Genomic DNA, 26,499 nt, shown 5'->3' on the forward strand with positions numbered 1-26,499 from the left:
CCTTGAGCGCGAACACGGATGTTCTGTAACAACAAAACACGGGCTACTCAACGAGCTTCATTTCTCATCTAAAACTCAAAATAATTATATTATAACACAATGTATAACCGGTATGACAATTTCTCTGCCATTGCCTGACGCCTGCAAATGTAACGTGAAGAGAACAAGATAACTATCTAGCTAGCTCAGCCGCGCATTGCCCATTCTAGATGAAAGATCGGTGGTGAACGACACTGGTGGCACTGTGGTGAGTGGATTAGCTATAATGTGAAGGAATTATACGTTTATGATGTGACATTGTACTAAATAATATCTGGTGGTAGTGTAGTCTTTATGACGACAATGTTCAGCAAGTAGGTTTCTCTCACTGTCACATTACCAAACATTAGGAACACCTTCCTAATATTGACTTTTCCCCTCATTTGTGTTGCTTAACTCAGCGCGAATGTGCATGTGCCAATTAAATCTCAGTCTACGTAGTACGAGCAACACAAATGAGGGCGAAAATCGGTGGTTGTATTAGATAAACGTTTTTATTAAAATGATGAATTTCAGCACCCCGCGGATGAACGTTAGTTGTACAGGACAAACTTAGGTACAAGTAAGCGTTTTCAGATGTATTTATTTATTTTTTAACAATAATCGTCTGATGGTGGGCGACCGGTTTTCAAAACTCAACTCCGCCTCGATATAAGAGAACGGAGTTACAGTGGGGAAAAAAAGTATTTAGTCAGCCACCAATTGTGCAAGTTCTCCCACTTAAAAAGATGAGAGAGGCCTGTAATTTTCATCATAGGTACACGTCAACTATGACAGACAAAATGAGGAAAAAAAATCCAGAAAATCACATTGTAGGATTTTTTATGAATTTATTGGCATATGATGGTGGAAAATAAGTATTTGGTCAATAACAAAAGTTTCTCAATACTTTGTTATATACCCTTTGTTGGCAATGACACAGGTCAAACGTTTTCTGTAAGTCTTCACAAGGTTTTCACACACTGTTGCTGGTATTTTGTCCCATTCCTCCATGCAGATCTCCTCTAGAGCAGTGATGTTTTGGGGCTGTCGCTGGGCAACACAAACTTTCAACTCCCTCCAAAGATTTTCTATGGGGTTGAGATCTGGAGACTGGCTAGGCCACTCCAGGACCTTGAAATGCTTCTTACGAAGCCACTCCTTCGTTGCCCGGGCGGTGTGTTTGGGATCATTGTCATGCTGAAAGACCCAGCCACGTTTCATCTTCAATGCCCTTGCTGATGGAAGGAGGGTTTCACTCAAAATCTCACGATACATGGCCCCATTCATTCTTTCCTTTACACGGATCAGTCGTCCTGGTCCCTTTGCAGAAAAACAGCCCCAAAGCATGATGTTTCCACCCCCATGCTTCACAGTAGGTATGGTGTTCTTTGGATGCAACTCAGCATTCTTTGTCCTCCAAACATGACGAGTTGAGTTTTTACCAAAAAGTTATATTTTGGTTTCATCTGACCATATGACATTCTCCCAATCCTCTTCTGGATCATCCAAATGCACTTCAGATGGGCCTGGACATGTACTGGCTTAAGCAGGGGGACACGTCTCGCACTGCAGGATTTGAGTCCCTGGCGGCGTAGTGTGTTACTGATGGTTGGCTTTGTTACTTTGGTCCCAGCTCTTTGCAGGTCATTCACTAGGTCCCCCCGTGTGGTTCTGGGATTTTTGCTCACCGTTCTTGTGATCATTTTGACCCCACGGGGTGAGATCTTGCGTGGAGCCCCAGATCGAGGGAGATTATCAGTGGTCTTGTATGTCTTCCATTTCCTAATAATTGCTCCCACAGTTGATTTCTTCAAACCAAGCTGCTTACCTATTGCAGATTCAGTCTTCCCAGCCTGGTGCAGGTCTACAATTTTGTTTTTGGTGTCCTTTGACAGCTCTTTGGTCTTGGCCATTGTGAAGTTTGGAGTGTGACTGTTTGAGGTTGTGGACAGGTGTATTTTATACTGATAACAAGTTCAAACAGGTGCCATTAATACAGGTAACAAGTGGAGGACAGAGGAGCCTCTGAAAGAAGAAGTTACAGGTCTGTGAGAGCCAGAAATCTTGCTTGTTTGTAGGTGACCAAATACTTATTTTCCACCATAATTTGCAAATAAATTCATTAAAAATCCTACAATGGGATTTTCTGGATTTTTTTTCCTCAATTTGTCTGTCATAGTTGACGTGTACCTATGATGAAAATTACAGGCCTCTCTCATCTTTTTAAGTGGGAGAACTTGCACAATTGGTGGCTGACTAAATACTTTTTTTCCCCACTGTAAGCGTTCCTCAGCTATGTGAACAGTAACCTATGCCTCTCTCTCTCTCACTTTACAGATTGGTGGTGGACCTACATTTGCAAGTTACTATCAAGATAGCTACATAATGGAATATCAGCATCTGTTTTTCTAGACAAAACGTGAAAACAACAACAACAACAACAGCACAACAGTTGAAACACCATGGCAGAGAAAGGAAGCAAACCCAAACATCAGAGAACGCTCTCAGTAACAAAGAGAAAAGGATCCATCGGTAGTAAAGATGGTAAGAAGAGTGTCACTGCAAGTCCTGGTACAGCCTCCATTTTATCGTTCTTCAACAACACCCCGCCACCTAGACTGGCATGTCCTCTGTGTGGTCAGCTGGTGCCACGGTTCAGGATAAACCAACACATTGACTCACAGTGTCAGAACTTTCAGAGGGAAGATGGTGCGTCCATTGATACTGCTTCAGCCAGTAACATTGTTACTACAATAAAGCTGGCATCGTCTCACTCTCCTCCCAGGAAGGCCAGTAAGGTCCATAATCCAGACACAGGGCCTTCTTCTCCGAAGGAGGAAAAACCTCAGCGAGAGGCCAACACCAACACCAGCCCATACTTTAAAAAGCATGGTGCTTCTTCTCCTTCTCAGCAGGTAACCACCAGAGAGATGAGCAGTAAGACTGTAGTCAGGACCATTGACCTAGGTAGCAGGCTGTCCTCTAAGCTCTCCAGGAGGGGCCTGAAGCAAAGCCTGATGTCCCCTGAGGACCTACAGTCGCAGGTTGATGACATCATCACCATCCAGAATTCCCCAGAGAAAGACAGAAGGTCTGAGGAACTGAGCAGCTCTCAGAAGGAGAACCACCTCCCTCGGGGATTAGGTGACCAGACAACATGCTTAATGGCCACAGAGACAACAAATGTCACAGTGGAAAGTCACAGTACAATATCACTGGGAAGACCTCAGATAGAAAGCAGAGAAGAACCTTTAGAACATTTAGAATCCAAATCTGATTCTAAATCAGAATCCTTGTCTCCAGTAGTTTCTCTGGCCCCGCCACCTCTGTCCTCTGCTCCATCCAAACTGAACAAGAGGAAGAAAGTAGAAAAAGCAGAGGTCTCTGTTAAAACACGGAGGATGTCTACTCGCAGCAAGAAAGGCAGATATGAGAAGAGCGACGATGGAGAACCTGATGAGGACCTCACTAGAAACAAACTCCTTACGTCAACAACAACAGCTGATGATGATGATGATGATGATGATCGGCAACACAGAACAGAAGAATCTTCAGCTGGTAACTGTGACACTCTTTTGAAGAGCAGCTCAGAGGTGCCTGAGGAGGAGTGTGAGAGAAGCACCAGAGAAAGAAAAGGAAAATTAGATGAAGAGGGAGAACAACAACAACAACAACAACAAGAATCCACAGTGACCGGTAGCAGTGATCAGCTGACAGAGCCTGACACAGACAGAAGAACTGATAAGGAAGATTCCGAGTCACCACGGTTACCGTACTACCTGTGTAACTTCCTGACCGTGCTAGAGGCAGTGCTGGAGAATGAAGATGATAGGATGCTGTTCAATCAAGAAGACCTCTCAGCCATACACAGCTTTGAGCATCTGTCAGGTGTGGAGAATAGAACACGACTGCCAATGACAGATGTTATAATGTCTCATGTAGCTGTTATAATGCATACATAAGAGAGGCTACAGGAAAGTGTTCTGCAAAAAAATAGCACTGGTTATTTATAACACACAAGAATAATATAAAATCACGATACACAAATTACAATACAATTACATGTAGTAATACCCCCTTTAGAATTTCAACTACTATTTTATCATCAACCCGTCTTGCTAATTTGTCTCTCTTTCCTCTCAGTGACAGGTCAGAAGCTGTACGTGAGACTGTTCCAGAGGAAACTGAAGTGGCTCCAGGTCAACAAGCTGAACTATAATGAGATTAGCACTGACCTGGGACCTGTAGCTCAGGAGCTGGTGGAAGGAGGCTTCCTACAGACAGGTGAATGATTGGACTGGAATTGTTTTTATGCTACATGCTAACTGTTGAATGGACTTGAATTATGTTATACTAAATGCTTAACACTAGGCTGATCTAGGACCTGTAGCTCAGGACCTGGTGAAAGGAGGCTTCCTACGAACAGTTGGATGAATGGACTTCAATGGTATTATGCTACATGCTAACTGTTGAAAGGTCTTGAATGGTATTATGCTAAATGCTAATGTAGTGGATGGCTATGTGCATTGCTACTGCCTTTTTGGTATCTAGAGGTACTGTAGCCCTGCATGCAGACATGCCTTTTCTTTTCTGAGTCAGTATTGACTGTGCTTCTTGAGTGTGTTGTGTTACGCTGCGGAGGGTTGAATTTCCACTCTTGTCACATTTAACAGTGGTAAGTCACTCATGTTCAACCCCTACCATCCAATGCCCGACATCCTCAACTGTTTTCCAGACAAGGACCTCCAGGAGCTGGGGGAGGTGCTGGACCTGCTGCCTGCCCCGGAGCTCCGTAGCCTGGCTAAGACCTTCCACCTGGGGGGCCCTGGGTCTGGCACCCAGAAACATCAGCTGGTGGAGGGACTCCTGAAGCTGAGCAGACAGAGGTCTCTGTTCGCCCTGGCCCCAGGACAGAACAACACTGGGACTGTCATACTAAAGAGGTGAGGAATAGAGAGGAGAGGGGAAGGGCTCTAGTGGCATTCACAGCAATATGGAGCTTTTTCTACTGTCCTTTATTTTTTTAATTGAAAGGGATAGACATTAGTGAAAGGGAGACATTAGTGAATGGGAGACATTAGTGAAATGGGAGACATTAGTGAATGGGAGACATTAGTGAATGGGAGACATTAGTGAAATGGGAGACATCAGTGAATGGGAGACATTAGTGAATGGGAGACATTAGTGAATGGGAGACATTAGTGAATGGGAGACTGGTGGAATGGGAGACTGATGGAATGGGAGACATTAGTGAATGGGAGACATTAGTGAATGGGAGACATTAGTGAATGGGAGACATTAGTGAATGGGAGACATTAGTGAATGGGAGACTGATGGAATGGGAGACTGATGGAATGGGAGACATTAGTGAATGGGAGACATTAGTGAATGGGAGACATTAGTGAATGGGAGACTGATGGAATGGGAGACATTAGTGAAAGGGAGACATTAGTGAAAGGGAGACATTAGTGAAAGGGAGACATTAGTGAAAGGGAGACATTAGTGAAAGGGATACATTAGTGAAAGGGATACATTAGTGAATGGGAGACATTAGTGAATGGGAGACATTAGTGAATGGGAGACATTAGTGAATGGGAGACAGATGGAATGGGAGACATTAGTGAAAGGGAGACATTAGTGAATGGGAGACATTAGTGAATGGGAGACATTAGTGAATGGGAGACATTAGTGAATGGGAGACATTAGTGAATGGGAGACATTAGTGAATGGGAGACATTAGTGAATGGGAGACATTTGTGAATGGGAGACATTTGTGAATGGGAGACATTCGTGAATGGGAGACTGATGGAAAGGAAGACATTAGTGAATGGGAGACTGATGGAATGGGAGACATTAGTGAATGGGAGACTGATGGAATGGGAGACATTAGTGAATGGGAGACATTAGTGAATGGGAGACATTAGTGAATGGCAGACTGATGGAATGGGAGACATTAGTGAATGGGAAACTGATGGAATGGGAGACATTAGTGAATGGGAAACTGATAGAATGGGAGACATTAGTGAATGGGAGACTGATGGAATGGGAGACTGATGGAATGGGAGACTGATGGAATGGGAGACATTAGTGAATGGGAGACATTAGTGAATGGGAGACTGATGGAATGGGAGACATTAGTGAATGGGAAACTGATAGAATGGGAGACATTAGTGAATGGGAGACTGATGGAATGGGAGACTGATGGAATGGGAGACATTAGTGAATGGGAGACATTAGTGAATGGGAGACTGATGGAATGGGAGACATTAGTGAATGGGAGACTGAAGGAATGGGAGACATTAGTGAATGGGAGACATTAGTGAATGGGAGACTGATGGAATGGGAGACTGATGGAATGGGAGACATTAGTGAATGGGAGACATTAGTGAATGGGAGACATTAGTGAATGGGAGACTGATGGAATGGGAGACTGATGGAATGGGAGACATTAGTGAATGGGAGACTGATGGAATGGGAGACTGATGGAATGGGAGACATTAGTGAATGGGAGACATTAGTGAATGGGAGACATTAGTGAATGGGAGACTGATGGAATGGGAGACTGATGGAATGGGGAGACATTAGTGAATGGGAGACATTAGTGAATGGGAGACATTAGTGAATGGGAGACTGATGGAATGGGAGACTGATGGAATGGGAGACATTAGTGAATGGGAGACTGATGGAATGGGAGACTGATGGAATGGGAGACTGATATAATGGGAGGCATTAGTGAATGGGAGACATTAGTGAATGGGAGACATTAGTGAATGGGAGACTGATGGAATGGGAGACAGATGGAATGGGAGACATAGTGAAAGGGAGACTGATGGAATGGGAGACTGATAGAATGGGAGACATTAGTGAATGGGAGACATCAGTGAATGGGAGACATTAGTGAATGGGAGACTGATGGAATGGGAGACTGATGGAATGGGAGACATTAGTGAAAGGGAGACATTAGTGAAAGGGAGACATTAGTGAATGGGATACATTAGTGAATGGGATACATTAGTGAATGGGATACATTAGTGAATGGGAGACTGATGGAATGGGAGACTGATGGAATGGGAGACATTAGTGAATGGGAGACAGATGGAATGGGAGACATTAGTGAATGGGAGACTGATGGAATGGGAGACATTAGTGAATGGGAGACATTAGTGAATGGGAGACATTAGTGAATGGGAGACTGATGGAATGGGAGACATTAGTGAAAGGGAGACATTAGTGAAAGGGAGACATTAGTGAATGGGAGACATTAGTGAAATGGGAGACATTAGTGAATGGGAGACATTAGTGAATGGGAGACATTAGTGAAATGGGAGACATTAGTGAATGGGAGACATTAGTGAATGGGAGACATTAGTGAATGGGAGACATTAGTGAATGGGAGACTGGTGGAATGGGAGACTGATGGAATGGGAGACATTAGTGAATGGGAGACATTAGTGAATGGGAGACATTAGTGAATGGGAGACTGATGGAATGGGAGACATTAGTGAATGGGAAACTGATGGGAAACTAAAATGTAAATGTAAAATTAGTGAAAGGGAGACATTAGTGAAAGGGAGACATTAGTGAAAGGGAGACATTAGTGAAAGGGAGACATTAGTGAAAGGGAGACATTAGTGAATGGGAGACATTAGTGAATGGGAGACATTAGTGAATGGGAGACATTAGTGAATGGGAGACATTAGTGAATGGGAGACAGATGGAATGGGAGACATTAGTGAAAGGGAGACATTAGTGAATGGGAGACATTAGTGAATGGGAGACATTAGTGAATGGGAGACATTAGTGAATGGGAGACATTAGTGAATGGGAGACATTAGTGAATGGGAGACATTTGTGAATGGGAGACATTTGTGAATGGGAGACATTTGTGAATGGGAGACATTCGTGAATGGGAGACTGATGGAAAGGAAGACATTAGTGAATGGGAGACATTAGTGAATGGGAGACATTAGTGAATGGGAGACAGATGGAATGGGAGACATTAGTGAAAGGGAGACATTAGTGAATGGGAGACATTAGTGAATGGGAGACATTAGTGAATGGGAGACATTAGTGAATGGGAGACATTAGTGAATGGGAGACATTAGTGAATGGGAGACATTTGTGAATGGGAGACATTTGTGAATGGGAGACATTCGTGAATGGGAGACTGATGGAAAGGAAGACATTAGTGAATGGGAGACTGATGGAATGGGAGACATTAGTGAATGGGAGACTGATGGAATGGGAGACATTAGTGAATGGGATACATTAGTGAATGGGAGACATTAGTGAATGGCAGACTGATGGAATGGGAGACATTAGTGAATGGGAAACTGATGGAATGGGAGACATTAGTGAATGGGAGACTGATGGAATGGGAGACATTAGTGAATGGGAAACTGATAGAATGGGAGACATTAGTGAATGGGAGACTGATGGAATGGGAGACTGATGGAATGGGAGACTGATGGAATGGGAGACATTAGTGAATGGGAGACATTAGTGAATGGGAGACTGATGGAATGGGAGACATTAGTGAATGGGAGACTGATGGAATGGGAGACATTAGTGAATGGGAGACATTAGTGAATGGGAGACTGATGGAATGGGAGACATTAGTGAATGGGAGACATTAGTGAATGGGAGACTGATGGAATGGGAGACTGATGGAATGGGAGACATTAGTGAATGGGAGACATTAGTGAAAGGGAGATATTAGTGAATGGGATACATTAGTGAATGGGATACATTAGTGAATGGGATACATTAGTGAATGGGAGACTGATGGAATGGGAGACTGATGGAATGGGAGACTGATGGAATGGGAGACTGATGGAATGGGAGACTGATGGAATGGGAGACTGATGGAATGGGAGACTGATGGAATGGGAGACATTAGTGAATGGGAGACATTAGTGAATGGGAGACTGATGGAATGGGAGACATTAGTGAATGGGAGACATTAGTGAATGGGAGACTGATGGAATGGGAGACTGATGGAATGGGAGACATTAGTGAATGGGAGACTGATGGAATGGGAGACTGACGGAATGGGAGACTGATGGAATGGGAGACATTAGTGAATGGGAGACATTAGTGAATGGGAGACATTAGTGAATGGGAGACTGATGGAATGGGAGACAGATGGAATGGGAGACATAGTGAAAGGGAGACTGATGGAATGGGAGACTGATAGAATGGGAGACATTAGTGAATGGGAGACATCAGTGAATGGGAGACATTAGTGAATGGGAGACTGATGGAATGGGAGACTGATGGAATGGGAGACATTAGTGAAAGGGAGACATTAGTGAAAGGGAGATATTAGTGAATGGGATACATTAGTGAATGGGATACATTAGTGAATGGGATACATTAGTGAATGGGAGACTGATGGATGGGAGACTGATGGAATGGGAGACTGATGGAATGGGAGACTGATGGAATGGGAGGCTGATGGAATGGGAGACTGATGGAATGGGAGACTGATGGAATGGGAGACATTAGTGAATGGGAGACATTAGTGAATGGGAGACTGATGGAATCTGAGACACTAGTGAATGGGAGACTGATGGAATCTGAGACGTTAGTGAATGGGAGACAGATGGAATGGGAGTCATTAGTGAATGGGAGACAGCTGGAATGGGATACTGACGGAATGGGATACTGACGGAATGGGATACTGATGTAATGGGATACTGATTAAATGGGATACTGATGGAATGGGAGACATTAGTGAATAGGAGACATTAGTGAATAGGAGACATTAGTGAATAGGAGACAGGTGGAATGGGAGTCAGATGGAATGGGAGTCAGATGGAATGGGAGTCAGATGGAATGGGAGTCTGATGGAATGGGAGACAGATGGAATGGGAGACAGATGGAATGGGAGACAGATGGAATGGGAGACATTAGTGAATGGGAGACAGATGGAATGGGAGACATTAGTGAATGGGATACATTAGTGAATGGGAGACAGATGGAATGGGAGACATTAGTGAATGGGAGACAGATGGAATGGGAGACTGACGGAATGGGAGACTGACGGAATGGGAGACAGATGGAATGGGAGACAGATGGAATGGGAGACAGATGGAATGGGAGACAGATGGAATGGGAGACTGACGGAATGGGAGACAGATGGAATGGGAGACAGATGGAATGGGATAAAGTGTACAGAAAGGCAGAACAGTGGGACAGGCATTCTTACCTACGCAGGCAGGGGATTGCATATGTGATGAGGTCAGCTGCCTTAAACACACAACCATCCTCAGGTACACTCCGACACTAATAATCTCTCCTCTCCAGGGCGAAGCAGCTAGCTGGTTCCTGTGTACGTCTGCATCGCGGCCCCAGGGCCGTGTTCTCTCGGGTTCTCCTCCTCTTCTCCCTGACAGACGGGCTGGAGGAGGAGGAGATGGCCGGAGGGGGTCAGGGTCAGCTCTACACCATCCTACTGGTCAACTCTGGCCGACTGGCTTTCCCTGACTACACCGTACAGCGCAGAGCCAAACTGTTCCTGGATAGAGAAGATCTTATCAGGTTAGAGTGTAGGCTTACGGTGTATATTTGGGTCAGATCTCATTGGTCAGTGCTGTGGACACTGATTGATCAACCTCTAATGTTTATGTTGTTTATTTAAGTGTGAGTTCTATAGGCTATCTAGGTGTTACTATAAAATGGGTTGTTTGGATCCTGGATGCTGATCGATTGATAGCTGGGAGTTATTCACGACAATCCCCAGGAAATGCCTGTTAGCGGTTCAATGCACATCCACTGTCCCACAGTCCAGGCCAGGCAATTCATGAACTTCATGGGGAAAAAGTATCTAGACGTAATTTTTTTGGGTTTGCAACTGTGAGGTGTTTGTATAAAACCTTGCTGCCTGCCTCTCTGACCTGTGCTACAATGTAGCCTTTTTTTAAAATGTATTTTATCTCCACCGTACTCCGCTTCCCGTCGTGCTAAGAACAGCCCTTAGTCCTGTGTTATTCTCACAAGAATCCCTGGGTTTTCATGCCTTTATTGTTTAAAGATCAGAAAGGAGAAAGGGAGATGCATGTAGAAGGGGCTAGACACCAGGGCGGATATGGAATCCGTAGTCAGCAGCACTACCATTAGACTCTGGCACACATTCTGCCAATATTAACAAGATGACAGACACGGACAGACACGGTCAGCCTGTTTCTAGCTCCTAGCCAACTTTGCGGTATTTGTTGTTGTTGTTGTTGTTGTTGTGCTTCTTACATTATTTAATAAGAATGTTTCTAATATTATTACCTATAGCCCAAAATAACCTTTGGACATTAAATCGGCTTTCACACCAAGAAATTCGATTTCCCTGACCCGGATCCTTTTGTTTGGATTCTCAGAAGCAGACCCAATTATTCCGGGTGTTAGACCAAAACGTCGACGCCGGAGAAGAGGGAGAAGTGGGGTCCTAGTCAGGCTCAGGTGGCGAACAAACCGCCCACCACTTCCGAGTATAGCACTCGCTAATGTTCAGTCCCTGAACAACAAAGTAGATGAGCTCAGGGTGAGGATCTCTTTTCAGACAGACACAAGGGACTGTAACATAATCTGTTTTATGGAATCATGGCTCTCTCTGGATATATTGTCCCCGTCCATACAGCCAGCGGGATTCTCAGTTCATCGCCCGGACAGGAAGAAAGAACTCTCCGGGAAAAACAGAGGTGGAGGGGTATGTCTGATGATGAACAACTCAATGTGTGATTGTGGTAACGTACAGGAACTCAAGTCCTTTTGTTCTCCCGATCTGGAATACCTTACCATCAAATGCCGACTGCATTACCTCACGAGATAATTTTCTTTGGTTATTGTCACTGCCGTGTATATTTCCCCCCAAAGCTGACACAGTGACGGCTCGCAAGGAACTGAGGAACTGAGGCTGAAAACAGGAAAACACATATCCTGAGGCCGCATTTATTGTAGCTGGGGACTTTAATAAAGGAAATCTGAGGAAACACTCCCGAAAATCTATCAACACATCTCCAAGGCTACATTTGGAGAGAACACACTTGACTGTTGTTACTCTCCCTTCAGGGACGACTGCAAGGTCCTCCCCCCGCCCCTCCCTTTGGCAAATCAGACGACGCCTCCATCCTGCTCCTCCCCGCCTATAGGCAGAAACTTTAAGCAGGAAGCAACCGTGGTAAGGACTGTTCAACATTGGTCTGACCAATCGGAATCTATGCATCAAGACTGTTTTTGATCGCTTGAACTGGGAAATGTTGCGCGTCGCCGAACTTATCCAAACCAAAAACCGTGGATAGGTAGCCACCGAGCCACCGTTTTGACTTAAATCTGCTTGAAAATCTGTGGCAAGACCTGAAAGTGGTTGTTTAGCAATGATCAACAATCAATTTGACAGAGTTTGAAGGATTCTAAGAAGAATAATGGGCAAGTGTTGAACAATCCAGGTGTAGAAAGCTCTTAGAGACTTACCCAGAAAGACTCACAGCTGTAATCACTGCCAAAGGGGATTCTAACATGTACTAACTCAGAAGGTTGAATACTTATCTAATCAAGATTATATTAGTGTTTAGTGTCATATTTTTTTATATATTTTTTTACAAATGTTAGAATTTTTCTTCCACTTTGACATTAGAGTATTTTGTGTAGGATCGTCTACAAAAAAATGACAAATCCATTTTAGTCCCACTTTGAAACACAACAAAATGTGTCAAAGGGGTGTGAATACTTTCTGATGACACGGAATATACTGCGTTCTAGTCATCCAATAGGATGCCCCCATGCTCAACTGGCAGCACGCGGTTCCTAGATATCAAATGTTATTTGTCACATGCGCCCGAATACAACAGGTGTAGACCTTACCGTGAAATGCTTACTTACAAGACCTTAACCAACAATGCAGTTCAAGAAATAGTTAAGAAAATATTTACTAAATAAACTAAAGTAAAATATAAAATTACACAATAAAATAACAATAACGAGGCTATATACAGGGGGTACCGGTACCGAGTAAATGTGCGGGGGTACAGGTTAGTCGAGGTAATTTGTTCATGTAGGTAGGGTTAAAGTGACTATGCATAGATAATAAACAGCGAGTAGCAGCAGTGTAAAAAAAAAAAAAAAAAAAGGGGGTCAAAGTAAATAGTCCGGATGGCCATTTGATTAATTGTTCAGCAGTCTTATAGCTTGGGGGTAGAAGCTGTTAAGGAGCCTCTTGGATGGTAGTAGAGAGAACAGTCTATGACTAGGGTGACTGGAGTCCTTGACAATTTTTAGGGCCTTCCTCTGACACCGCCTGGTATAGAGGTCCTGGATGGCAGGAAGCCTGGCCCCAGTGATGTACTGGGCCATACGCACTACCCTCTGTAGCGCCTTATGGTCGGAGGCCGAGCAGTTGCCATAACAGGCATTGATGCAACCCTTCAGGATGCTCTCGATGGTGCAGCTGTATAACCTTTTGAGGATCTGGGGACCCATTCCAAATCTTTTCAGTCTCCTTAGGGGGAAAAGGTGTTGTCGTGCCCTCTTCACGACTGTCTTGGTGTGTTTGGACCATGATAGTTTGTTGGTAATGTGGACACCAAGGAACTTGAAGCTCTCGATGTGAACGGTGGCGTGTTCGGCCCTCCTTTTCCTGTATTCCACAATCAGCTCCTTTGTCTTGCTCACGTTGAGGGAGAGGTTTTGTCCTGGCACCACACTGCCTGGTCTCTGAGGCTGTCTCGTTGTTGGTGATCAAGGCTACCACTGTTGTCGTCAGCAAACTTAATGATGGTGTTGGAGTCGTGCTTGGCCACGCAGTCGTGGGTGAACTGGAGTACAGGAGGGGACAAAGCATGCACCCCTGAGGGGCCCCCGTGTTGAGGATCAGCGTGGCAGATCGGTTGTTACCTACCCTTACCACCTGGGGGCGGCCCATCAGGAAGTCCAGGATCCAGTTGCAGAGGGAGGTGTTTAGTCCCAGGGTCCTTAGCTTAGTGATGAGCTTTGTGGGCACTATGGTGTTGAACACTGAACTGTAGTCAATGAACAGCATTCTCACATAGGTGTTTCTTTTGTCCAGGTGGGAAAGGGCAGTGTGTAGTGCGATTGAGATTGCGTCATCTGTGGATCTGTTGGGGCGGTATGTGAATTGGAGTGGGTCTAGGGTTTCTGGGATGATGGGGTTGATGTGAGCCATGACCAGCCTTTCAAAGCACTTCATGGCTACCGACGTGAGTGCTACGGGGCGATAGTCATTTAGGCAGGTTACCTTCGCATTCTTGGGCACAGGGACTATGGTGGTCTGCTTGAAACATGTAGGTATTACAGACTCGGTCAGGGAAAGGTTGAAAATGTCAGTAAAGACACTTGACAGTTGGTCCGCGCATGCTCTGAGTACACGTCCTGGTAATCCGTCTGGCCCCGCGACCTTGTGAATGTTGACCTGTTTTAAAGGTCTTGTTCACATCGGCTACGGAGAGCGTGAACCCACAGTTGTCCAGGAACAGCTGGTGCACTCATGCATGCCTCAGTGTTGCTTGCCTCAAGTGAGCATAAAAGGCATTTAGCCCGTCTGGTAGGCTCGCGTCACTGGGCAGCTCATGGCTGGGTTTCCCTTTGTAGTCTGTAATAGTTTGCAAGCCCTGCCACATCCGACGAGCGTCAGAGCCGGTGTAGTAGGATTCAATCTTAGTCATGTATTGACTCTTTGCCTGTTTGATGGTTCGTCTGAGGGCATAGCGGGATTTCTTATACGCGGATTAGTGTCCCACTTCTTGAAAGTGGCAGCTCTAGCCTTTAGCTCAATGCGGATGTTGCCTGTAATCCATGGCTTCTGGTTGGGGTATGTACGTACGGTCACTGTGGGCACGACGTCATCGATGCACATATTGATGAAGCCGGTGACTGAGGAGGTATACTCCTCAATGCCATTGGATGAATCCCGGAACATATTCCAGTCTGTGCTAGCTAAACAGTCCTGTAGCGTAGCATTCGCGTCATCTGACCACTTCCGTATTGAGCGATTCACTGGTACTTCCTGCTTTAGTTTTTGCAAGAGGAGTGTGAACAGTTTGGGGTCGCATGGGTTGCGAGGTGGGGGTTTGTTACTACGCAGATAATAGGTAAATAGTCAAGGCTCATCCTATATAACTACTGCTGTACATAATTGTTCTATTCATATACTGTCTATATAAACCATTAACATTTACACTGAGTGTCAAAACATTAGGAACACTTTCCTAATATTGAGTTGCACCCTATTTTGCCCTCAGAATAGCCTCAATTAGTCAGGGCATGGGCTCTACAAGGTGTCGAAAGCGTTCCACAGTGATGCTGGCCCATTTTGACTCCAATGCTTCCCACAGTTGTGTCAAGTTGGCTGGATGTCCTTTGGGTGGTGGACCATTCTTGATACACACGGAAAACTGTTGAGTGGGGAAAAACCCAGCAGCGTTGGGAGTTCTTGACACACTCAAACCGGTGCGCCTGGCACCTACTACCATACCCCATTCAAAGGCACTTAAATATTTTGTCTTGCCCATTCACCCTCTGAATGGCACACATACACAATCCATGTCTCAATTGTCTCAAGGCTTAATAATCTCCCCTCCCCTTCATCTACACTGATTGAAATGGATTTAACAGGTGGCATCAATGAGGGATCATAGCTTTCACCTGGTCAGTCAATGTCATGGAAAGAGCTGGTGTTCCTAATATTTTGTCCACTCAGTGTAGATGTATTTATATTCCCGGACTGTGACTCTGGGTCCTAGACGTCTGATGTTTCTGATATGTCTTAATGTCTTTGTTTTTTTTTTTACTTTTAGATTGTGTGTATTGTTATTGTGTTGCTAGATATTGCTGCATTGTTGGAGCTGGAAACATCAGCGTTTCCATTTTTCGATCACCAGCGTCTGCAAAACGGTGCACGCGACCAATAAACATCATTGGACTCACCCCCTCTATCTGTCGTGGCAGGTATGAGGCGGCGATGCGAGCGCTGCAAGAGGTGATCACAGCCATGCAGGCAGGCCGCTGGGAGGACGCTCTGGCGCTTTACACTGCAGCCAAGACGACCTGGCAGGAGATGAGCAAGACTTACGACCTCAGGTGGGGAGCGGGGTCCACTAGCGTCATATTCATCCATCTTTGACAATCTTTGATCTGTGTCCAGGCGGGTCTCACATTGGCCTGAACAGCCAAATGCAATCCCCCCCACCCCCCCCCCACCCCACAATAATCACTTGATAGCGACGTTATCGTCGACGTTAATATAAATAATAATAAATAATAATATGCCATTTAGCAGACGCTTTTATCCAAAGCGACTTACAGTCGTGCGTGCATACATTTTTGTGTATGGGTGGTCCCGGGGATCGAACCCACTACCTTGGCGTTACAAGCGCCGTGCTCTACCAGCTGAGCTACAGAGGACAGCCGTAAGCCAGCCAAACCTAAAGTGTGCGTGCGTGCGTGCGTGCGTGCGTGCGTGCGTGCGTGCGTGCGTGCGTGCGTGTGTGTGTGTGTGTGTGTGTGTGTGTGTGTGTGTGTGTGTGTGTGTGTGTGTGTGTGTGTGTGTGTGTGTAGCCACCAGGAGGGGCTGCCAGTGTTCCTGCGCTGTTTCACCACAGGGTGGGCCTACACACGCATCCTGTCCAGGGGAGTAGAAGTACTACAGAGACTACATTGCTACAAGGTGGATACACGCTCATTGATATACCTCGAGATATATACACACACTCATTCATATACCTCGATATATACACACACTCATTCATATACCTCGATATATACACACACTCATTCATATACCTCGATATATATACACACACTAATTCATATACCTCTATATACACACACTCATTCATATACCTCGATATACACACACTCATTCATATACAGTGGCTTGCGAAAGTATTCACCCCCCTTGGCATTTTTCCTATTTTGTTGCCTTACAAGCTGGAATAAAAATGTATTTTTGGGGGGTACAGTTGAAGTCGGAAGTTTACATACAGTGGGGAAAAAAAGTATTTAGTCTGCCACCAATTGTGCAAGTTCTCCCACTTAAAAAGATGAGAGAGGCCTGTAATTTTCATCATAGGTACACGTCAACTATGACAGACAAAATGAGAAAAAAAAATCCAGAAAATCACATTGTAGGATTTTTTATGAATTTATTTGCAAATTATGGTGGAAAATAAGTATTTGGATAATAAAAGTTTCCCTGTAATCTATGTTGGCAATGACACAGGTCAAACAGTTTCTGTAAGTCTTCACAAGGTTTTCACACACTGTTGCTGGTATTTTGGCCCTTCGTTGCCCGGGCGGTGTGTTTGGGATCATTGTCATGCTGAAAGACCCAGCCACGTTTCATCTTCAATGCCCTTGCTGATGGAAGGAGGTTTTCACTCAAAATCTCACGATACATGGCCCCATTCATTCTTTCCTTTACACGGATCAGTCGTCCTGATCCCTTTGCAGAAAAACAGCCCCAAAGCATGATGTTTCCACCCCCATGCTTCACAGTAGGTATGGTGTTCTTTGAATGCAACTCAGCATTCTTTGTCCTCCAAACATGACGAGTTGAGTTTTTACCAAAAAGTAATATTTTGGTTTCATCTGACCATATGACATTCTCCCAATCCTCTTCTGGATCATCCAAATGCACTCTAGCAAACTTCAGGCGGGCCTGGACATGTACTGGCTTAAGCAGGGGGACACGTCTGGCACTGCAGGATTTGAGTCCCTGGCGGCGTAGTGTGTTACTAATGGTAGGCTTTGTTACTTTGGTCCCAGCTCTCTGCAGGTCATTCACTAGGTCCCCCCGTGTGGTTCTGGGATTTTTGCTCACCGTTCTTGTGATCATTTTGACCCCACGGGGTGAGATCTTGCGTGGAGCCCCAGATCGAGGGAGATTATCAGTGGTCTTGTATGTCTTCCATTTCCTAATAATTGCTCCCACAGTTGATTTCTTCAAACCAAGCTGCTTACCTATTGCAGATTCAGTCTTCCCAGCCTGGTGCAGGTCTACAATTTTGTTTCTGGTGTCCTTTGACAGCTCTTTGGTCTTGGCCATAGTGGAGTTTGGAGTGTGACTGTTTGAGGTTGTGGACAGGTGTCTTTTATACTGATAACAAGTTCAAACAGGTGCTATTAATACAGGTAACGAGTGGAGGACATAGGAGCCTCTTAAAGAAGAAGTTACAGGTCTGTGAGAGCCAGAAATCTTGGTTGTTTGTAGGTGACCAAATACTTATTTTCCACCATAATTTGCAAATAAATTCATAAAAAATCCTACAATGTGATCTTCTGAATTTTTTTTTCTCAATTTGTCTGTCATAGTTGACGTGTACCTATGATGAAAATTACAGGCCTCTCTCATCTTTTTAAGTGGGAGAACTTGCACAATTGGTGGCTGACTAAATCCTTTTTTCCCCACTTTACATCTTAGCCAAATACATTTAAACTCAGTTTTCCACAATTCCTGACATTTAATCCTAGTAAAAATTGCCTGTTTTAGGTCAGTTAGGATCACCACTTTATTTTAAGAATGTGAAATGTCAGAATAATAGTAGAGAGTGATTTATTTCAGCTTTTATTTATTTCATCACATTCCCAGTCGGTCAGAAGTTTACATACAGTCAATTACTCATTGGTAGCATTGCCTTTAAATTGTTTAACTTGGGTCAAATGTTTCGGGTAGCCTTCCACAAGCTTCCCACAATAAGTCGGGTGAATTTTGGCCCATTCCTCCTGACAGAGCTGGTGTAACTGAGTCAGGTTTGTAGGCCTCCTTGCTCGCATACGCTTTTTCAGTTCTGCCCACACATTTTCTATAGGATTGAGGTTAGGGCTTTGTGATGGCCACTCCAATACCTTGACTTTGTTGTCCTTAAGACATTTTGCCACAACTTTGGAAGAGTGCTTGGGGTCAATGTCCATTTGGAAGACCCATTTGCAACCAAGCTTTAACTTCCTGACTGATGTCTTGAGATGTTGCTTCAATATATCCACATAATTTTCCTTCCTCATGATGCCATCTATTTTGTGAAGTTCACCAGTCCCTCCTGCAGCAAAGCACCCCCACAGCATGATGCTGCCACCCCCATGCTTCACGGTTGGAATGGGGTTCTTCGGCTTGCAATATCCCCCTTTTTCCTCCAAACATAACGATGGTCATTTATGGCCGTTTTTGAGCGGCCTTTCAGGTTATGTCGATATAGGACTCGTTTTACTGTGGATATAGATACTTTTGTACCTGTTTCCTCCAGCATCTTCACAAGGTCCTTTACTGTTGTTCTGGGATTGATTTGCACTTTTCGCACCAAAGTACGTTCATCTCTAGGAGACAGAACGCGTGTCCTTCTTGAGCGGTATGACGGCTGTGTGGTCCCATGGTGTTTATACTTGCGTACTATTGTTTGTACAGATGAACGTGGTACCTTCAGGTATTTGGAAATTGCTCCCAAGGATGAACCAGACTTGTGGAGGTCTACAAAAAAATGTCTGAGGTCTTGGCTGATATATTTTGATTTTCCCATGATGTCAAGCAAAGAGGCACTGAGAGTTTGAAGGTAGGCCTTGAAATACATCCACAGGTACACCTCCAATTGACTCAAATGATGTCAATTAGCCTATTATAAGCTTCTAAAGCTATGACATCATTTTCTGGAATTTTCCAAGCTTTTTAAAGGCACAGTCAACTTAGTGTATGTAAACTTCTGACCCACTGGAATTGTGATACAGTGAATTATAAGTTAAATAATCTGTCTGTAAACACTTGTTGGAAAAATTACTTGTGTCATGCACAAAGTAGATGTCCTAACCGACTTGCCAAAACTAGTTTGTTAACAAGAAATTTGTGGGTGGTTGAAAAACGAGTTGTAATGACTCCAACCTAAGTGTATGTAAACTTCCGACTTCAACTGTATGTATCATTTGATTTACACAACATGCCTACCACTTTGAAGATGCAAAATATTTTTTCTTGTGATACAGACAAGAATTAAGACAAAAAAACAGAGAACTTGAGCGTGCATAACTATTCACCCCCCCAAAGTCAATACTTTGTAGAGCCACCTTTTGCAGCAATTACAGCTGCAAGTCTCTTGGGGTATGTCTCTATAAGCTTGGCACATCTAGCCACTGGGATTTTTGCCCATTCTTCAAGGCAAAACTGCTCCAGCTCCTTCAAGTTGGATGGGTTCTGCTGGTGTACAGCAATCTTTAAGTCATACCACAGATTCTCAATTGGATTGAGGTCTGGGCTTTGACTAGGCAATTCCAAGACATTTAAATGTTTCCCTTAAACCACTCGAGTGTTGCTTTAGCAGTATGCTTAGGGTCATTGTCCTGCTGGAAGGTGAACCTCCGTCCCAGTCTCAAATCTCTGGAAGACTGAAACAGGTTTCCCTCATGAATTTCCCTGTATTTAGCGCCATCCATCATTCCTTCAATTCTGACCAGTTTCCCAGTCCCTGCCGATGAAAAACATCCCCACAGCATGATGCTGCCACCACCATGCTTCACTGTGGGGATGGTGTTCTCGGGGTGATGAGAGGTGTTGGGTTTGCGCCAGACATAGCGTTTTCCTTGATGGCCAAAAAGCTCAATTTTAGTCTCATCTGACCAGAATACCTTCTTCCATATGTTTGGGGAGTCTCCCACATGCCTTTTGTTGAACACCAAACGTGTTTGCCTTTTTTTTTCTTTAAGCAATGGTTTTTTTCTGGCCACTCTTCCGTAAAGCCCAGCTATATGGAGTGTACGGCTTAAAGTGGTCCTATGGACAGATACTCCAATCTCCGCTGTGGAGCTTTGCAGCTCCTTCAGGGTTATCTTTGGTCTCTTTGTTGCCTCTCTGATTAATGCCCTCCTTGCCTGGTCCGTGAGGTTTGGTGGGCGGCCCTCTCTTTGCAGGTTTGTTGTGGTGCCATATTCTTTCAATTTTTGAATAATGTATTTAATGGTGCTCCGTGGGATGTTCAAAGTTTCTGATATTTTTTTATAACCCAACCCTGATCTGTACTTCTCCACAACTTTGTCCCTGACCTGTTTGGAGGGCTCCTTGGTCTTCATGGTGCCGCTTCCACTTCACCAATTTGGAATATTTTGTGTATGTCCATTACATGAAATCCAAATAAAAATCAATTTAAATTACAGGTTGTAATGCAACAAAATAGGAAAAACGCCAAGGGGATGAATACTTTTGCAAGGCACCGTACCTGGATATACACACACACATTCATATACCTCGATATACACACATTCATATACCTGAGATATATATATATATATATATATATATATATATATATATATATATATATATATATATATATATATATATATACACACACATTCATATACCTCGATATACACCCACATTCATATACCTCGATATATACACATACACACATTCATATACCTCGATATATATATATATACACACACACATATTCATATACCTCGATATACTAAAAATGTAAATATACAGTACCAGTCAAAAGTTTTAGAACACCTACTCATTCAAGGTTTTTTCTTTGTGTTAAACAAATAAAAATATATACCCTTTGCCTTGATGACAGCTTTGCATACTCTTGGCATTCTCTCAACCAGCTTCATGAGGTAGTCACCTGGAATGCATTTCAATTAACAGGTATGCCTTCTTAAAAGTTAATTTGTGGAATTTCTTTCCTTCTTAATGCGTTTGAGCCAATCAGTTGTGTTGTGACAAGGTAGGGGGGGTATTCAGAAAAAAGACCAAGTCCATATTATGGCAAGAACAGCTCAAATAAGCAAAGAGAAACGACAGTCCATCATTACTTTAAGACATGAAGGTCAGCCTATCCGGAACATTTCAAGAACTTTGAAAGTTTCTTCAAGTCTAGTCGCAAAAACCATCAAGCGCTATGATGAAACTGGCTCTCATGAGGACCGCCACAGGAATGGAAGACCCAGAGTTACCTCTGCTGCAGAGGATAAATTCATTAGAGTTACCAGCCTTAAAAATTGAAGCCCAAATAAATACTTCACAGAGTTCAAGTAACAGACACATCTCAACATCAACTGTTCAGAGGAGACTGTGAATCAGGCCTTCATGGTCGAATTGCTGCAAAGAAACCACTACTAAAGGACACCAATAAGAAGAAGAGACTTGCTTGGATCTCCGCATGTGTGTTTCCCACCGTGAAGCATGGAGGAGGAGGTGTTATGGTGTGGGGGTGCTTTGCTGGTGAAACTGTCTGATTTATTTAGAATTCAAGGCACACTAAACCAGCATGGCTACCACAGCATTCTGCAGCGAAGGGGTTTAGTGGGACTATCATTTGTTTTTCAACAGGACAATGACCAAACACACCTTCAGGCTGTGTAAAGGCTATTTTACCAAAAAGGAGAGTGATGGAGTGCTGCATCAGATGACCTGGCCTCCACAATCCCCCGACCCCAACCCAATTTGAGATGGTTTGGGATGAGTCGGACAGCAGAGTGAAGGAAAAGCAGCCAAGAGTGTGCAAAGCTGTCATCAAGGCAAAGGGTGGCTATTTGAAGAATCTCAAATATAAAATATATTTTGATTTGTTTAGCACTTTTTTGGTTACTACATGATTCCATATGTGTTATTTCATAGTTTTGATGTCTTCACTATTATTCTACAATGCAGAAAATAGTAAAAAGAAAGAAAAACCCTGGATATACACACACTCATTCATATACCTCGATATACACGCACACACACACACACACAGCAGTGTGTAGTATAATGTATTGATTCTGATCGGTTGTGTTCCAGGAAGCGGTGAAGGAGCTGCGCTCCCTATTGGGCCAGTCAGTCTACTGTCCAGACAGCAGGGGGCGATGGTGGGACAGACTGGCACTCAACCTCCAGCAGCACCTCAAACTACCCGAACAGGTCAGTCAACCACTCAACCTCCAGCAGCACCTCAAACTACCCGAACAGGTCAGTCAACCACTCAACCTCCAGCAGCACCTCAAACTACCCGAACAGGTCAGTCAACCACTCAACCTCCAGCAGCACCTCAAACTACCTGAACAGGTCAGTCAACCACTCAACCTCCAGCAGCACCTCAAACTACCCGAACAGGTCAGTCAACCACTCAACCTCCAGCAGCACCTCAAACTACCCGAACAGGTCAGTCAACCACTCAACCTCCAGCAGCACCTCAAACTACCCGAACAGGTCAGTCAACCACTCAACCTCCAGCAGCACCTCAAACTACCCGAACAGGTCAGTCAACCACTCAACCTCCAGCAGCACCTTAAACTACCTGAACAGGTCAGTCAACCACTCAACCTCCAGCAGCACCTCAAACTACCTGAACAGGTCAGTCAACCACTCAACCTCCAGCAGCACCTCAAACTACCTGAACAGGTCAGTCAACCACACCGTCTCTTAAGTACTTTGTCCCATGGTTCTTCCTGAACTTATCCTGTATTTTATGGACTATTGCACTTTGTTAATGTTTGTCTGGATTTCACTTTGCACTATCTTATACGTGGTATTTATTAAATGTGTGTCTTTTTCTCTGTGTCCTAGCAGTAATTAGTGTTAATTGAATTGAAATTCCCCCTGTATCAATCCCAGGCTATCCGCTCCATCAGAGACGGTCTCTCTGACCCCTTGGTGAGGACGGGCCACCAGCTGTCACTCCACCAAAGAGCCAATAGGATGAAGGAATCCCCCAGCTACAAGAAGTACCGCCCCCTGCTCAGTGACCTGCCCACCATCCACGTCAACGATGTCACTCATGTGAGTCACTTCTGTCGCTGATTTAAATATACATGATATTCAGAGATGGGTAAATGCTAAGCGGCGATTGAGATGACAATCTTTGTTAGCAAGTTAAGTAAAACGCTAATACAAAAAACTAAAATGTTGGTTAAGAGGTGGGTAAATTCTATTCCCCTAATAAAAAGGGAGGGTAAACTGGGTGTACTTGAGTTTATGCTTCACTACATCACTGATAACGTCTTTTGACTTTCTAAACGTCATCCAGTTTTAAAACCAGACTCGTTTTGTGTGTGTGATATTATGTGTGTATTGTGTCTGTGTGTATTGTGTCTATTAGGTCACGATCCGGGGGCAGCTCTTCCCCCATGAGGGGGGGACAGGGAAGAATGTGTTCCTCATGCCTGCTGAGGAGGAGGGGGGGGGAGAGGGGGGATACTCCACTGTCATGTGTTCTGTGGAAGAGCTGTCACTGGCACACTACCGTCGCCAAGGCTTTGACCAAGGTATGCTGCTTCACTTCTTTTCAAGTGTCAGTTTTTTTTTTTTTTGCTTCTTTTAAAATTGTCAAGTTTTCGTGACCAAGGTATGCTGCTTCACTTCTTTTCAAGTTTCCTTTTTTTTTTTTTGTTGCTTCTTTTAAAATGGTCAAGTTTTCGTGTTTTTAAGTTTATTTGACATATAAACCAGAGCTCTCACAGAAAAAGAACACAATTGAAAATAGCAAGTTCAGTAAAGTTCTCCTGTTGTCACATGAACCTGTACTTAGAAATGTAATTCGGTGTAGCCTAATGAATCAAATCTAATTGTATTTGTCACATGCGCCGAATACATCAGCCACTGGTCCTCTGTAGCTCAATTGGTAGAGCATGGCGCTTGTAACGCCAGGGTAGTGGGTTCGATCCCCGGGACCACCCATACGTAAAAATTTATGCACACATGACTGTAAGTCGCTTTGGATAAAAGCGTCTGCTAAATGGCATATTATTATTATTATTATATTATTATTATTATTATACAACAGGTGTCGACTTGACCGTGAAATGCTTACTTACCACATGGATGGAAGTGAAGTTTGACTGAACATTTTCTTGGTTATCTATAGGGATCCATGGAGAGGGCTCCACGTTTTCCACTCTGTTTGGTCTTCTGTTATGGGACGTCATTTTCATGGACGGTATTCCAGACGTCTTCCGAAATCCCTACCAGGTAAACATGCTCAACCGTACACCTGTCCTTTGTGGTTCAGTTGGTTGAAGTGTGGCAGTAATGACGTCAAGGTTTAAGGTTCAATCCCCACAAGGCTCACGTATAGCTGTACCTGCATGCCCTCACTGTACTGAAAGACTCTGTATAAAAGTGTCTGCTACGAGGCATATACCGGTATTAATATTTCCTCGCCCTTCCTGTCCCTCTCCTAGCCCTGCCCACTGGACCTCTTCACAGACTGTTTCTATGGGAACCGGAGGGAGGCGATAGAGACGCGTGTGCAGGTGCTCTGTGAGGCGTCCAATGAGACGCTGCACAACCTGATGGCCGAGGCCTGGACCAATCAGGAGGGGAGGGTGTGTTCACTGGTCAACTGGGAGCGCTTCTCATCTCTGCAGCGGGCACAGGTAACTACAGTTAAGGCTCACTTCAAACCGATTGGATGACGCATTGTCGGTACAGACAAATCTTGTTTGTCATTGACTAAACCACGTGGACATGTGTGGCTCAGTTGGTAAGAGTAGCTTTGGTGCTAGCAACGCCAAGGTTGTGGGTTCAATTCCCGCAGGCATCACATACACCTACTAAAAATGTACTTTGCACTCCCTGTACTTTTAAAGTTGAAAAGCATCTGCTAAGTTGAAGAAATATGACTTTCAGATAGTCATTATAAAGCCTATGCTATGATTTCATGTATAAGAATGTGTTAGTAACATGGTTATTGTGTTTATGGTAAATCGTATGTAATTGTAGCATGGTTAAACTAGCCTGTTGTTTACCTGGCTACTGTAATGGTACCGAGCTGCTCTGACCCTCTGTGGTCTCCTCTCTTTTGCAGAGTCTCGTGTCGTGTCTGGGTGGATCGTTTCTGGGAGGGATGTTCACCAGGATGGCCAAGGACTACAGACACTGCCGAGCAGGACTGCCCGACCTGGTGGTGTGGAACACAACCAGCAACACCTACAAGGTGAGCCCACAGGACTGTCTAGGCCTGCCCGGGGCTGTGGAATTTAAACACATTTATTTGAGATGACTAGGGTCTGTTAGTGTCCCATGTTGACATGTTGATGAGAGGTGCGTTCGCTTGTTTCCAGTTGGTCGGAGGTAAAGGGGCCTAGCGACAGGCTGTCTCAGAAAAACAGCAGATGTTCTATGAATTCTATCATATTCTATTGTTCCAGCTGGTGGAGGTGAAGGGCCCAAGCGACAGGCTGTCTCAGAAGCAGCAGATCTGGTTGGATGAGCTACAGAGACTGGGGGCTGATGTAGAGGTCTGTCACGTCACTGCCACCGGGGCCAGAGCAGCGTGGCTGGAATAGGATTGATGAGCTTGGCAAACACCTGCCTTGACCTTTTGACCGTCTCACTAAAGGACAGAATTTCAATGAAACTGATTTTATACAAATAGCACTCTGTATAGTTTGTTGCAGGACAGACAGGGTGAGGTAAAATCCCACAATGAGCTTTAATGACTGGATTTTATACTATAACTGTCTAATATGTAAATAAAATAATCAATGTACTACAACTGTATTAACTCTGGT

At 44.3% G+C, this 26,499-nt stretch overlaps 1 protein-coding gene across 1 annotated transcript; it reads left to right on the forward strand.

Moving 5' to 3' along the window:
• Positions 1-26,488, forward strand: fan1 (FANCD2 and FANCI associated nuclease 1). The gene is made up of 14 exons (XM_041849724.2): positions 1-247; positions 2,359-3,909; positions 4,165-4,305; positions 4,757-4,964; positions 10,330-10,563; positions 15,976-16,107; positions 16,585-16,693; positions 22,790-22,909; positions 23,603-23,767; positions 24,087-24,252; positions 24,852-24,955; positions 25,168-25,362; positions 25,794-25,922; positions 26,137-26,488. The coding sequence occupies exons 2-14, from the start codon at positions 2,484-2,486 to the stop codon at positions 26,272-26,274; spliced, it is 3,267 nt and encodes a 1,088-aa protein (XP_041705658.1). The 5' UTR covers positions 1-247; positions 2,359-2,483; the 3' UTR covers positions 26,275-26,488.
• The last annotated feature ends 11 nt before the right edge of the window (positions 26,489-26,499 follow it).

The sequence above is a fragment of the Coregonus clupeaformis genome, chromosome 26, assembly GCF_020615455.1.
Source record: "Coregonus clupeaformis isolate EN_2021a chromosome 26, ASM2061545v1, whole genome shotgun sequence".
In the NCBI taxonomy this organism is placed as follows: Eukaryota; Metazoa; Chordata; class Actinopteri; order Salmoniformes; family Salmonidae; genus Coregonus; species Coregonus clupeaformis.